The sequence below is a fragment of the Numenius arquata genome, chromosome 4 (genome assembly GCF_964106895.1).
Source record: "Numenius arquata chromosome 4, bNumArq3.hap1.1, whole genome shotgun sequence".
In the NCBI taxonomy this organism is placed as follows: Eukaryota; Metazoa; Chordata; class Aves; order Charadriiformes; family Scolopacidae; genus Numenius; species Numenius arquata.
The window spans coordinates 5738550-5753127 of NC_133579.1; the positions used below are offsets into that span (position 1 = coordinate 5738550).

At 39.2% G+C, this 14578-nt stretch overlaps 1 protein-coding gene across 1 annotated transcript in view; it reads right to left on the reverse strand.

The window, feature by feature from the left end:
- The window catches only part of CSPP1 (centrosome and spindle pole associated protein 1), a 71451-nt gene that overhangs the window by 19738 nt on the left and 37135 nt on the right, over positions 1-14578 (reverse strand). Inside the window, exons 16-21 of the mRNA XM_074146194.1 lie at positions 12185-12263; positions 11766-11886; positions 9741-9888; positions 5534-5686; positions 2964-3076; positions 1704-1853 (exon numbers count right to left, since the gene is read on the reverse strand). Of these exons, the coding sequence (XP_074002295.1) occupies positions 1704-1853; positions 2964-3076; positions 5534-5686; positions 9741-9888; positions 11766-11886; positions 12185-12263 (764 nt within the window). The remainder of the gene's footprint in view (positions 1-1703; positions 1854-2963; positions 3077-5533; positions 5687-9740; positions 9889-11765; positions 11887-12184; positions 12264-14578) is intronic.

Genomic DNA, 14578 nt, shown 5'->3' on the forward strand with positions numbered 1-14578 from the left:
CATAAAAAAGACTCAGTATTATTAAAGTTTTGCTTTGTTTTTCTTTGAGAAGTTAAAATTACACATCAAAGCGATTCATCTGAAGCGAAAAGCATATTTCATTAGGCTGACTTCAAACATTCAAATTAAAAACTATGCCATGCAAATATTAAACATCTGCAGTCCTGGCTCTGCTAACATCACTTAACAGAATTCATAATAACTTCAATAAACACCAGTTTGTGTCCCCAGATCTGCTGCCAGTTAAGGCTAAACTGTAGGAGTCATTTCCAAAACTTCAGATTCAAACAAAACATACTGCAAACACGTACCACCCTATCACAAGCCCACAGAGAAAAATCATCATCTAGTCTCAATTTGAGTTTTGTGTTGGTTAGCAATGATAACAGTTACTTTCCCACTCTATGCTAGACCAGCTCTTATCCAGAAGATAAGATTCATCCAACTAACTTGCTCCCTACCAGGGAAGAAGATCTAGAATATAAGCCAAGTGTTCTGTATTAGAAATCTTTTTGGGCCCCTAACTCCAAGAAAGACATTGAGGTGCTGAAGCAGGTCCAGAGAAGGGCAATGGAGCTGGTGAGGGGTCTGGAGAACAAGCCTTGTGAGGAGCGGCCGAGGGAGCTGGGGGTGCTCAGCCTGGAGAAAAGGAGGCTGAGGGGAGACCTTCTCGCTCTCTACAACTGCCTGAACGGAGGGTGTAGCCAGGGGGGGTCGGTCTCTTCTCCCAAGGACCAGGCAATAGGAGAAGAGGAAATGGCCTCAAGTTGCGCCAGGGGAGGCTCAGATTGGATATTAGGAAAAAATTTTAAACGGAAAGGGTTATTAAGCATTGGAATGGGCTGCCCAGGGAAGTGGTGGAGGTACCATCCCTGGAGGTATTTAAAAGACAGGCAGACATAGTGCTTAGAGACATGGTTTAGTGATGGTTTTTGTCAGTGTTAGCTTGATGGTTGGACTCGATGATCTGAAAGGTCCCTTCCAACCCAGGCAATTCTATAACTCTGTCTTGAAGTCCTATATCCTGAACTGATGTTTCATAATCCCGCAGGGTACTGAAAGATTTTTCCATCTCTGATGGCCTTGTGTCCTTTTTCTACAATTATTTATGATATTCTGAATGATGCAAATTCATTCAATTGATGATAAATAAAGATTTTGGATTTGAATTAAATCACAAATTTACTTACATGAACAATATTAATTAGATTTGCTTGGCATTCTTCCAAAACAAGCAGTATTCTTACCTCAAAGATATACCCTGGCCAATTCAAAAAAAGGCTTTAAGAAATCTTCCTGTATAGCTACATTCAGAATACAAGTAATTCCATGAAAGCTAGATTTAAGAGACTAACAAAAAAAAATAAAAAGCTTTTTCATTCACCGATTTGACAAAGCTTTTTTTTTTTTTGGCCTCACAAACGATTTCCTGCAGAAAGGGGAGCACCATTGTCAATTATAAAACTATACGATTTTGCTTAGAAGAATTAACAGTACCTCGAAGTTGGTAGTATAACAAAGAGTGAGAAGAATGTGCTAGTTAATACTGACAGTTTTCTATCTCTCCTCTGGTTAACGCAGACCCATTTAAAAACAAAGACCAGTTCACGGGATACCTCCCAGTTCACCTTAAAAATCTAGAGCATAGATATTACAAAGGGTTAGTTTAGGATGGAAAAAGTCAAGGTATGGAAATACTACACCTCCTCCTCTTTCCTCCTTTTCTCTTCCTGTTCATCTTCATATGCTTTTTGAATTCTCATCCTCTGTTCAGCTAGTCGTTTCTCTTCTTTTTCTTCTTCCATTCTAAGCTTTTCTCGCTCTGCTTCTTCCCTACGTCTCTTTTCTTCGATCTAGAAATAAAGAAAACTTATTATTTATTATTTCTAAAGAAAAAAAGAAAGAAGTATTCGACTGCCAACAGCCAGCAATAATCTGATGAACAACATTTACCACCATGATCTTCTATGGACTTTTGCAGTACCTACGTGCGCAATCAAAGATTACACGGAGCAACTGAATTAATTCTAGGGCCAGACCTACATTTTAACCTCAGAATTCCTTTAAAATGGGCTGGTATTTTGCTATTTCTTTTTGGCTACCCTTCACCGAACCACCCTCCAGTAGGAACACTAATTACAAATGCTACTAAAGCTTACTCTAGTCCGGATGTGCCGGAATCACACTTTTCTTCACTGATTAAATAATGAAAGATGGGAAACCACAAAAAAAAAAAAAAAAAAAAAAAAAAGACATAGCAATTATGTTTTTCCTTTCCACAATTATGTTTTTAGATACAGCACTGACTCACTGAAGCCAAAGGTCTGCCCATTCTTTATTCTTTTTGGCAGCACTGTACACAGAAAAGGCCTTGATCTTTTCTTTTTAAGAGATGCACACCAAACTACTGTATGACATTCGTACTCTTTTAAATTATCTAGGACTTCCTTGATATTGATATTTAATTAAATTGACATTTAATTCTTATGACATAAAAAATTGGTGGAATAACAATCACATTTTATATCCTCGTCAATAAATAACTACATTATTACTGTCTCACTGATCACCACTTCATTCTGATGAACATGCATTTGTATCACGTAGCCTCCCAAGGGCAAACATCTTTGTTTCTTTACATATTTACATATGCAAAGTTGTACCGTATGCACAGTTTGAGAGCTCAATACTGTATTTAGAGAGCAGTACTCAGGGGGAAAAAAAAAAAAGGACATAATCTAGATTAATGAAGCCAATTATTAATAGCATCACTTTTATAGGCATTCTTCATGTAAGGCAAAAATCTGAGAATATATATATATATCTTAGTACATACACATCTTATGTACAGAATTGGCTATGACTGGATAAGGTCTTTGGTCAGCAGTGATGATTTTCTTTGACTGTAATCTCTCTTCTTTTAAAATTTATTTAACAAAACGATAACTGTTGTGTGCATTCACCTGTAGACGAAGGAAGTTCTTGTACGACTCCTGTCGCTTAAGATGCTGTGGAGATGGTGGTTCACCAAACACATTGCCTCGAGCAAAAGGAGAGGTCTGTGCAAATGTAAAACCTAAGGGGGGGGTGGAAGAGTTACAGGTAAGGATCAAAGCAAATATTTAAGACAGCAAGGCAGAGTGAAGAAGCAGGAATCTGAGATATTTGCTTCAAAAGGTAGTTTATGACAGCCATAATTCAAGGGTATAGCTGAAAACAATAGCTGTGATTAAAAGTTCATATATTGTCTGCCTATAATCCTGTCATGTTTTAACTGCTCAATTAACAATGTCCAAGCCAGCTGTCTTTTTACAAAACTACAGCTATAAAAGTCATATATTCTACTGTCCAATCTACCCGTTAATATCTACAAATGTTATCTGTAAGTTAATTCAAATAGCAAAGATTTTACATCTCCTAACTTCCCTGCTTGCAATTACTCTGACTTAGCACACACAGTTCTGTTCCTTAGGTTTTACTCACTCTTTAAAACCAAAACATCCTACCAGAACAAATGCTTAGGTAAAATAGCAACGGATGCTACAGAAAACAAAGCCCAAAACTGGTAAATAAAATTCTAAGCAGTCAGGAAACTGAATTCTGCCAGCGCAAGGTACCTTCCACGCTATGAATTTTGAAGTGCCAGGTCTCCTTCAGCTCAATTTCCTCTCCTGTACTGGAAGCAACACCACTGGTGAAGGGTTACTGAGTTATTCTCAGCCCTGAGTTTGCAAGCGTCATAACCATAGAGTCCCAAAAGCTCAAGAAAGGAGGATTAACTCGGATACCGCACAGAACAGCTTTTGCAGAACGGGATTCCCGACAGGAAGTAGAGGAGAAAGGAAGTCAGAGAAGGGAGAGTAAGTTGTGTTAACCTTTCACCTGATACAGCATGTTCTTCATTCATACCATGCTTCAAAGGACGGTGCAAGGATGGACAAGAGCCACAGCTCCACTGAGCTAAGCTGAGATCGGCAGTAGCTGTTCTCATGTTTCCCCTTTACTCTTCCCTATGTAGTGATGGACCACCCAGGTCAGATAAAAGTGAAATAACACATACACTTATTCCCATGGGAATGCACACATCTACTGCTACAGCCTAGCCTTAGAATCATGTGCTTGCATACCAAGGAGTACACTTTGAGGACAGTATTATTTTTCCAAGCATGGAATCACTATTTGAATCCTTCCAAAGTATAACGAAATTTATAAGTGGCTCTTTCAGCATGGATTTGCTTCACTCGGGATATATTCCATGCAGAAAGTCAGACTGAAGTTTATATACCATTTAAAAGGCATGGACATGAGACAGGCAATGGAACCAGATATGGAACGTATCATGGAATGAACTTACTGTGTACCAGCTACTATCCTGCAAGTTCCTCTTTAAGGGGATAGTGTAAAAAAAGACAAAAACAAACAAACAATGAAAAAAATAAAACCCCACCACCACAAAACCAAGCAACCAAAAGCCCCAAAACCTACACAAAGCCACTTTACTGCCTGACTGATCAAATGGAAAGTGCAAGACTATGAAGCTCCCATTGCTGATCTGCACCACCTTCTGATCCCAAAATAAGTGATCCAGCCCGGGGGCTCTTTGCTATTCTGCATTATTGCTTTATCGACCTTGCCCGTTTCGCTCCCTACTACATGGTTAAATATACAGTATGTTAGGGAGAAAGAGCAAGAGGGAAGACGGAGGGAATAAAAAAACCCTGATTCTACAGCCAGTGGTCAGGAGACTGAATTGCAATCTTATGAAGAAGATCTGTGCCCCATATACCATGTAATTTTTATTTATTTCATTTTTTACACAGAAATGCAACAGTTCAGACAGAAGTGAGAAAAGCAGCACCTAAGGTGACCTGAGGAGACCATCTCCAGTCCTGACCCTTGCCCATCCCAAACTGGGGACAGGTCTGGAGCGCCATACTTCTCTCATGTAGATGTCCCACAAAACATAAGAAGTGAGAGAAAGATGCACTAGTTTTTAAATAGGAAAGTAAAATAAAATCCCCAAAACTTGGAGGAAGTGCACAGGGCTGCATAGGTACCCAATTAACCTGTCACTTTCTAGAACTTGTTAACCTAGTCACGGATTTCATCCGGACCTAGTACGGATTTCATCTTAACCTGTAACATCATACATCTGCAGACCTTCCCCTTAATTTAATTCCATCTTCTCTCCTACTAGACTCTTGTATTTTACTGTATCATTTCAAAGTAAAACAAATGTGTATGAAGATTTGATAATATAACATTGAACCCGGAAAACTAATGTACTGATCCTGACTGTTCAGCGCTAACACGCTTATTATCTATCGTAACTGACAAGACAAATAAAAAAACACATTATCAATGCACACAGGGACAGCAATGAAGAAGTTTGGGAAAGAAGCAGGAGACTGACTTCACAGACAGAAAGCACTAACGCTAGCACAGGACTACAAGAAAGGAGTAAAGAAACTAGAGAATTTTGATTACTAAGACCTATAAATAATTAGAGCTGTAATACAGTATTCTTAAAAACCTGCTATTTTATTTGTAGATGCTTCTGTGTTCTCAGGTCTCGGGGAGGCCAAACTTAGGTCAACAGATACAATAGCCCTTTTATCTTCATATAGTCTTGCCTCTGGATTATGATATGCATCTTCGTTTTGCTTGTGCATCAAATTCAAGTCCGCTAAAGGAAAGGGGAAACAACTGTTTATAATATTTTATTCTCATAAAAGGCATGTTCACCATAGATTCTCAAAAATACAGGGATTTTGAAGCAGACTCCTCTTTTCGTGGGCATACCAACTATGGGAACAAAAAATTTAAGCAAAGACAAGAATATAGAAGCTATAGGTGAAACACTAGTCATTAGGAACTCACTGAATAAAAGATTTATTTTGTTTGTGGTTTTTTGCCAGGAATGAATCTTTACAGCAAACCTCCCCTCTCCCCTGCCCAAAAATGCTATGAAATGGAAAGATAAACAGCTCAAACACAAAAATGACTGACAAGACTGAGTTGACAATCAGGTGTTTAGAAACCACCCCTTCTTCCATTTCCCTAATGCTGTAAAATACTTTTAAGCTTAGTATCGGTATTTTAAGTACTGAATCTCTATTTGATTACTATTAAGGGCAATAAGCACAATGAACCCTTAAAGTGTATTTTGGTCTTCAACTCTTCAGTAATAATACAGGTGCAGATTTCTGAATGTAAGCAAAACAATTTCATCCAACATTTTCACCAAAATTTACAGGGTGCTTCTCAGTTACCATTAAAATCCTGATCAAAGATGTTAATTTCAGCTCATTTTGAAGTATTTGCCACAGGATACCTAGAAGGTTCATTTCAAGACAAAAAAAGTACTACACGGTTTTCAGATTATCTTTTTAAATAGTGTTTCTGATAATTATGTATTACTGTATAGTCATTTAAACACAAACATTCCAAGAACTTTAAATTACATCCCTCTCCATAAAGCAGCCTTTGCATACATTGGAGTTTCAAAAGCTATTTACAGACATTTTCAAGAGGATAAAAAGGCAAGTCACACTGCATAAGAGAGACATGGCAGAAACAGCATGTTATGTTTCACAACATTTGACTCGTACCTTATCCATGATTCTGCTAAACTATGGTGGGAAAAAGAACTTTATATGTGTAATTCTGGAAAACGGCCTAAGAAACTTCTTTCTCTTGGTTCCTCACTTACAGACAGAGATAAGCTTCTCAGGAGGTATATACAGAGCTCAGGGTAACGCGGGTGACCCAGGGAGTGAGGGAGCCAACTAAGGAGGGTGCCCTGCTGGACCTGCTGTTTGTGAACAGAGAAGGACTGGTGGGTGATGTGACGGCTGTCTTGGGCATAGCGACCACAAAATGAGAGAGTTTTTGATTCTCGGAGAAGTAAGGGGGTCAGCAGAACTGCTACCTGGGACTTCTGGAGGGCCAAACAAGTCTTTGACTTGTTTAGGAGCCTGGATGACAGAGTCCTTTGGTAGGCAGACCTGAAGGGCAAAGGAGTCCGGGAAGGCAGGACATTCTTCAAGAAGGAAATCTTAAAGGTGTAGGAGCAGGCCATCCCCACATGCCAAAAGACGAGCCAATGCGGAAGAAGACAAGCCTGGTTGAACAGAGTTGCCAGTTGGCAACCCACCACAAGTGGTGTTCTCCAGGGCTCAGTATTGGGGCTGTTTCTCTTTAATATCTTTATCGATGAACTGGAGGAGGGGATCAAGTGCACCCTCAGTAAGTTTGCAGATGACACCAAGTCGAGCAGGAGTGTTGATCTGCTTGAGGGTAGGAAGGCTAAAGAGGGATCTGGACAGGTTAGATCAATGGGCTGAGGCCAATGGGATGAGGTTCAACAGGGCCGGGTCCTGCACCTGCGTCACACCAACCCCATGCGGCACTACGGGCTTGGGGAAGAGTGATTGGAGCTGCCCCGCAGCAAGGACCTGGGTGTGTTGGTGGACAGCCGGCTGAACATGAGGCAGCGGTATGCCCAGGTGGCCAAGAAGGCCAACAGCATCCTGGCCTGTACCAGGAACTGTGTGGCCAGCAGGACTGGGGCAGTGATCGTCCCCCTGTACTGGGCACTGGTGAGGCCCAACCTCAAATACTGTGCCCAGTTTTAGGCCCCTCACTACAAGAAAGACATCAAAGTACTGGAGCGGGTCCAGAGAAGGGCAATGGAGCTGGTGAGGGGTCTGGAGAACAAGCCTTGTGAGAGCGGCTGAGGGAGCTGGGGGTGTTCAGCCTGGAGAAAAGGAGGCTGAGGGGAGACCTTCTCGCTCTCTACAACTCCCTGAAAGGAGGGTGTAGCCAGGTGGGGATCAGTTTCTTCCCCCAAGTAACAAGTGATAGGACAAGAGGAAAGGCCATCAAGTTGTTTCAGGGGAGGTTCAGATTGAATATCAGGAAAAATTTCATCATGGAAAGGGTTATTAAGCATTGGAATGGGCTGTACAGACAAGTGGCTGCGTCACCATCCCTGGAGTTATTTAAAAGACGCATAGACGTGGTGCTGAGGGACATGGTTTACTGGTGGACTTGGCAGTGCTAGCTTAATGGTGGGACTTGATGATTTTCAAGGTATTTTCCAACCTAAATGATTCTATGATTCTACACTTTCCTCCGGCCCACTCTACTCACACCATTATATATAGAGAGAGAAAGAAGCCAGAGACTTAAATGCAGCGCCTAAAGCTAAGCAGTGTGAACACCTCTATCTGCTCTGGGATAAACACAACCTTGGATCTTCAACACAAGCTTCTAAACTTATTATTTAGGCACACAATCTTTAAAAAGCATTTAACCTTTACCTCCCACCCTCAAACTGCACTGTGAATTTAGCCATATGTTGATCAGGTATCATAAAACTGAAACTAATTATTTATATATAAACTGTTATCCAGTAAGTGTTCCAGCCTTTGAAAATACTCATATTTTATTACCTGAAGACATATTTTAAAAATCTAATCAGACTTCCAATAACATGGATAATATGATCATATTCCAATAAGAAGAAAATCTATTTGCTTCACATCAGAAATGAATAGTTTTAAAATTATCAGACTGACTGACTTTAGAAGTTACCACTTCTATTCATTTTGGACCATAACCACTACCACTTCCACCAGCGTATTCAACTTTCCACAAGAGGAAACTAACTGATACCCCTGGATGCGTATGAGAAATGCTTGTATCAAAGACCACCCTTCACCTCCTCTGGATAATTCATTAGGTATTCTCTTTTTTCCCAGATTATTTGGAAGTATTCAAATTCCTGGGGGTGGGAGAAAGAGCAAAAAGTTTCAAGCCCATTTGACTTAGCTTAAATGAGATACCATTAAGGGGATTTCCAAAACTGTTCTATAGACTGTGGGAGAGTGTTCAACAAAAGAGGACCTGTGGCACTTAAGTGAACTTAGTGTTAATATTTTTATTCTGAAATATACAAAAATAATTGTGCCTACTGAGTACTATTTTTATTTTAGATAAAATATTGGTGTAGGATTCAATAGGAACCAGAATCAGGAATCTGAGTTTTAATCTTCCATCTATCTCCAATTTACTGCAGGGGTGGATGAACAACTTGCCCCCATCATAGCTATCTCCCAGCTCACTAAAGTCCCATCTTACCTAAAACAACACTTGGAAAAAAATAAATCTTAAAAAACGTTACTGCTGTCTGACTGCTATTTATACAGCCATTTACCAGCAGTATTACTTGGGGAAATTTAAGCAGTCCACTTAGCTTTATATATTTATTCAAACGTGCTTCCATTTTCAATGTCACAAGTATAGCTTTCTAAGCCTAGAAGTGACTTTAAAAAAAATAAAAACCATAAAAAATCCTGTTCCTGGAAAATGTCTAAATTAAAGTCTTCACAACAAACTTTAACATATTTGTATTGCAGCTGATTCTAACAGCCTGTTTTCCTCCTCCTCCCTTTACTATTGCATTTTGAATTCATTTATAGTTGACGTATCATGTATTTCCCATTTTGTTCAACTTGAACTCTTTGAACAATTCTACTGAAGTCAAAATAATTACTCACTTAAAATATTCCTAGAGCGCATCTGCTTGAAACAAGTACTTCTATTTTTTATCAGAGAGCTACAAGTGTAGGTATAACATACCCGAATAACAAGGGATAACATATCTGAATAGAAACTTCACAAGAGCAAGAAAACATCAACCTTAAAAAGATCATTCGTAATTTTGGCAAACATACTTATCAGATTTCCTTTTGCATCTCTGAGAGGAGCACCACCACCACCTTTTCCCCAGGGGTTGTAATTCCTCATTTCTGCCTCTAACTTGGCTTCATAGCGTTCCTTCTCCTCTTTCTCTCTTCTGCGTCGTTCCTCTCTCTCTCTTATCTAAACCCAAACAAACCCAAATCAGTTGCATGAAAATACCACATTAAGTATAATTTTAATAAAGAGTTAATGGAGCAATCTAACATTACCCATTCCCCCCATCCAGACCAAGCAAACTGCAAACATTTCACTGCCTAAACTGCAGAGTGTGCATTGAATACCGCTGTCAAAATGTGCACCTACAGTTGTGTATAATCACAGAGAAACATACAGATACCCACTATAAGACTTCTAAGTCACAGAAATGTTCACATCAGACACTCGCAGTAGATCAAAAGCCCCATATCCTTGGATCTTGCGATACACAAATTTATACTGCCTGAAAATCAAACGGGCAAAATTCTACAATATTACAGCACTTGCTTCTCTCAACCATATATTGTGTTTAACCACAACTTAGACTAGAGATGACAGGAGATAAAGACTTAGCAATAAATGCCTTAGTAGAATGCTTCAATTCTATAACCACTCATGAATTGGTTTTCTGCAGTAATACATGATGGTGAATGCAAAGAACACAGAACTGCTCACATGGTTTGTTCTTCCTTTTCTTCAAAATCAGTTTACGTTTATACAACTAAGTCTCCTAATAATTTAATGTAGCATTTATAAAGAGAATAGCTGTTAAAAAAGTCCAACTTCTTTTCAAGGCTTTTAAAACATTAACTGCTATTTACATAGCTGAAATATATTAACGTATTTTTCTTAAGTTTATTTCTTCTGTGCATTAGATATTTCCCTTTATCAAGGAGTCAGACAATTTCGTAAGAGATATAATGAGTCAACACCAAGACCCATCTAGCCCTGTCAACTATTTACAACTGTTTACAGGTTTGCCTATAGGAAAAAAAAACAGAATACATTTTGTTTGCTTTCATTAATTAGCAGCATAGTAACTTTGAAAGACTGTCATGCCACATTTATTAGACCTTTATGTCAAATTCTGCAGTCTCTCATGGCAAGATAAAATGTACTTCTTAAGACTATCGTAAGAAAATGCCTTTAGAGAAGCGTAAGTGCAATATCAGACACTATTCCTAAATGTTTATTTTATTCTTAATTTGACCTTGATTGGCAGCCTCTCTTTATCCCTGTGCACAACCATAATTAGAAGGAGAATATTTTTCTAGCAATTATTTACCTCCACTGAAGAAACACATAAGAAAATGTTAGTGCCACTGAATTCAGTTCTAGCAAAATCTCTTCTGAAATAACATGTCTTATCATGGTCAAATATATTTTATAAATAAAAACTCCCACAAGATGCAGCAGCAAAAGGCCACTAAAATGAGTAAGGGACTAGGATGTTTACTGGAAGACAGGAGACAAGAAATTTATCTAGTCTATCAGAAAGGAAGCTGAAAAGGGATGAGACACCACCTACAAACATACTAGAAGTAAATATTAGGGAAGCTTTTGAATTAGTGTCCAAATGATCATAAAGAACTCATTGAAATTAGAGTATTCCTAATAATTACAGCAACAATGCTCAAAAGCAATATTTCAACAGGAATATCAGAGCAACACAACTGATCGCTTTTGTTCTGCAATATGTTACATAATTTTTGCAATATAGTATATAATTATGAAAATAATTATAGAAAACTCCATGCCTGGAACTAATCTATTTGCTATCAGTCTTCACATTCACTCTTCCTCTGACAAAAAAATTAAAGAACTTACTGTCCACCTGAAATGCTAAAACGAGCTAAAGCAGGGTCAGAGGAATAGGAGAAAGGAAGTAATAAAGGGAGGGAGAGTCAAGATAGCTTTCTGCTTGTAAACTAAATAAATATGTTTGAAAGAGTACTAGAGTTACGACATTATATGTTAAAAAGTAAAAGAAGAAAGCCGTCAGAAGCTTTATTACTCAGTACCTGCTGTTGCAATTCTTGTTGATAAGATAATGTTGCCTCTTTGGAAGGCTTTGTTTTTTCGTTAGAAAATACTCCTGTGCTTCTTTGTCTGTCTCCTGTATTCCTCTGTCCAATGCTACTTCTGAATTAGAAAATCAGACATATAAAAGGAAAACATCACAGGGTCCAGAGGGGGTGAAACTTTAAAAAAAATCGCTTGGCAATTTATAATCTCAAACATTTTCATAAATCCATATAAAAATAGGAGTTGACTGAATTATTGTTTAGATAGAAACCATTAATTAGATGTTTGAAGACTTCTCTTTAAAAAAAGACTTTAATTCAAAGGCATGTCCATTTTCAGCAAAAGACTCCCAACATGAAAAGCATATTAATACAGATAAATACAAACAAAGAATTTGAACACAGATACTACTTACACAGATCGCTCTACTGGGGCTTGGGCTAAAGGAGGATCCAGATTAGGTGTGGGCTGCATTGCCATCATACCGGTACCATCTACACAGGATGAAAAAAAAAAAAATTGCTATTTTGAATGCTCAAAAATAAACTTTTGCCACTACTTAAAAGAACAGAACTCACTGCTCAAACTCTGTGACTGCAGAATTACAAACAAGACTCTCAACTTCTGTAACAAACTTAACTAATCCTTAACGCCCCCTAAAGCAAGAAACACAATGCCAAGGTACAAATTTATTTCTTAAATTCAACTAAATCCCTTTAAAATTGACAAATGTCTCCACTGACACATTCTACAATGAACTAACAAAAAGAAATAGCTTTAAGACAACCTAACTCTCATATGTGAATTTTAAGTATTATTTTCTTTAGTACTCTAAACCATAAGCCATTTTAACCTAGAGCTTATATTGATACAAGGGTAAAAAAAAAAACAAAAAACAAGCAAGCAACTAAACACCAAAATGAAACACAAAAAAACCCAAACCCACACCAAACAACCCCCGCAAAAACCCCAAACTTTTGAGAGTTGAAACCGTGCTCTGAAAATAAGATTACAAAGAAAATGTAAAAACGGCGCCTGGAAGTTAAAAAAATCCAAACAAACAGAAAACCACTTTCTCAAACCGTAAGCTATCACATGTAAAATAGGGAAAAATTTACACTGAAAAAAAATAAATCTAAACAATTTTGCTCTTCCATCTCTAGCATTCCTGAAATTGCCCAGTGGATACAAATCTCATTCAAATCAACCAGTACAAGAGTTACTGTAAGGTTTTTTCCTCCTTTATTTTAACTTAGTACTCCAGGCGGGGTCTGTGTCCAGCTCTGAAGCCCCCAACAGAAAGACATGGACCTGTTGGAATGGGTCCAGAGGAGGGTCATGAAGATGCTCAGAGGGCTGGAGCACCTCTGCTGTGAGGACAGGCTGAGAGAGTTGGGGTTGTTCAGCCTGGAGAAGAGAAGGCTCCCGGGAGACCTTAGAGCCCCTTCCAGTCCCTAAAGGGCTACAGGAGAGATGGGGAGGGACTCTTGATCAGGGAGTGGAGCCATAGGATGAGGGGGAATGGTTTTAAACTGAAAGAGGGGAGATTTAGATGAGATCTCAGGAAGAAACTCTTTCCTGTGAGGGTGGTGAGACACTGGAACGGGTTGCCCAGAGAAGCTGTGGCTGCCCCAATCCCTGGAGGTGTTCAAGGCCAGGCTGCATGGGGCTTTGAGCAACCTGGTCTGGTGGGAGGTGTCCCTGCCCATGGCAGGGGGGTTGGAACTGGATGATCTTTAAGGTCCCTTCCAACTCAAACCATTCTATGATTCTATAACTTTTCTATGAAGGTAGAACAACTTCTTTTTAAAAGTATTTCTGGTTTTTCCTCTAAAGAAGCAAAAATGGAAAATAAGGAAAAAACAAACACCACAAAATCCAGTCCCTCCCCACACAAATCACAGTTCTTTAACTGTTCTTAAAAAAAGTTCTTAAAATGTTTGATTACTTCATACAGTTCCTTTAAAAATATTTAAAATTATATCTGAAATGCTATCAACCCCTAAACGTAATCAATTACAATATGGTTAAAGCAATTTTAGAAAATAATGTTTTGATTATCAAAACTATGAAGAAAATTATCTGGTAGGAGTAATGGCTAAGGAGCTGAGACTAGAGCTTGTTCAAGAGATGAACAAGATTTCTGGAAGGCATAGCCCCTGTTGTAGTTGGAGAAAACTACTTCATTCAAAACCAGTATCCAAAAAAACCCGCTACTTTTCATTCAACACACATCTAAGAAATGGATTTAAGTTCCTGTAACTAGTTTCATAGATTCATAGATTGGTCCAGGCCGGAAGGGACCTCCAAAGGTCATCTAGTCCGACCTCCCCGCAGTCAGCAGGGACACCCCCAACTACACCAGGTTGCCCAGGGCCTCGTCGAGCTTCACCTTGAATATCTCAAGGGAAGGGGCCTCAACCACCTCCCTGGGCAACCCGTTCCAGTGCTCCACCACCCTCATGGTAAAGAACTTTTTCCTAATATCCAATCTAAATCTCCCCTTCTCCAACTTAAAACCATTGCCCCTCGTCCTGTCACTGCAGGCCTTTGTAAACAGACTCTCCCCAGCCTTCCTGTAGGCCCCCCTCAGGCACTGGAAGGCCGCTATTAGGTCTCCCCGGAGCCTCCTCTTCTCCAGGCTGAACAACCCCAGCTCCCTCAGTCTGTCCTCGTAGCAGAGGTGCTCCAACCCCCTGATCATTTTGGTGGCCCTCCTCTGGACCCGCTCCATCAGGTCCATGTCCTTATTATATTGAGGGCTCCAGACCTGCACACAGTACTCCAGGTGAGGAGTTCTACGTTATTC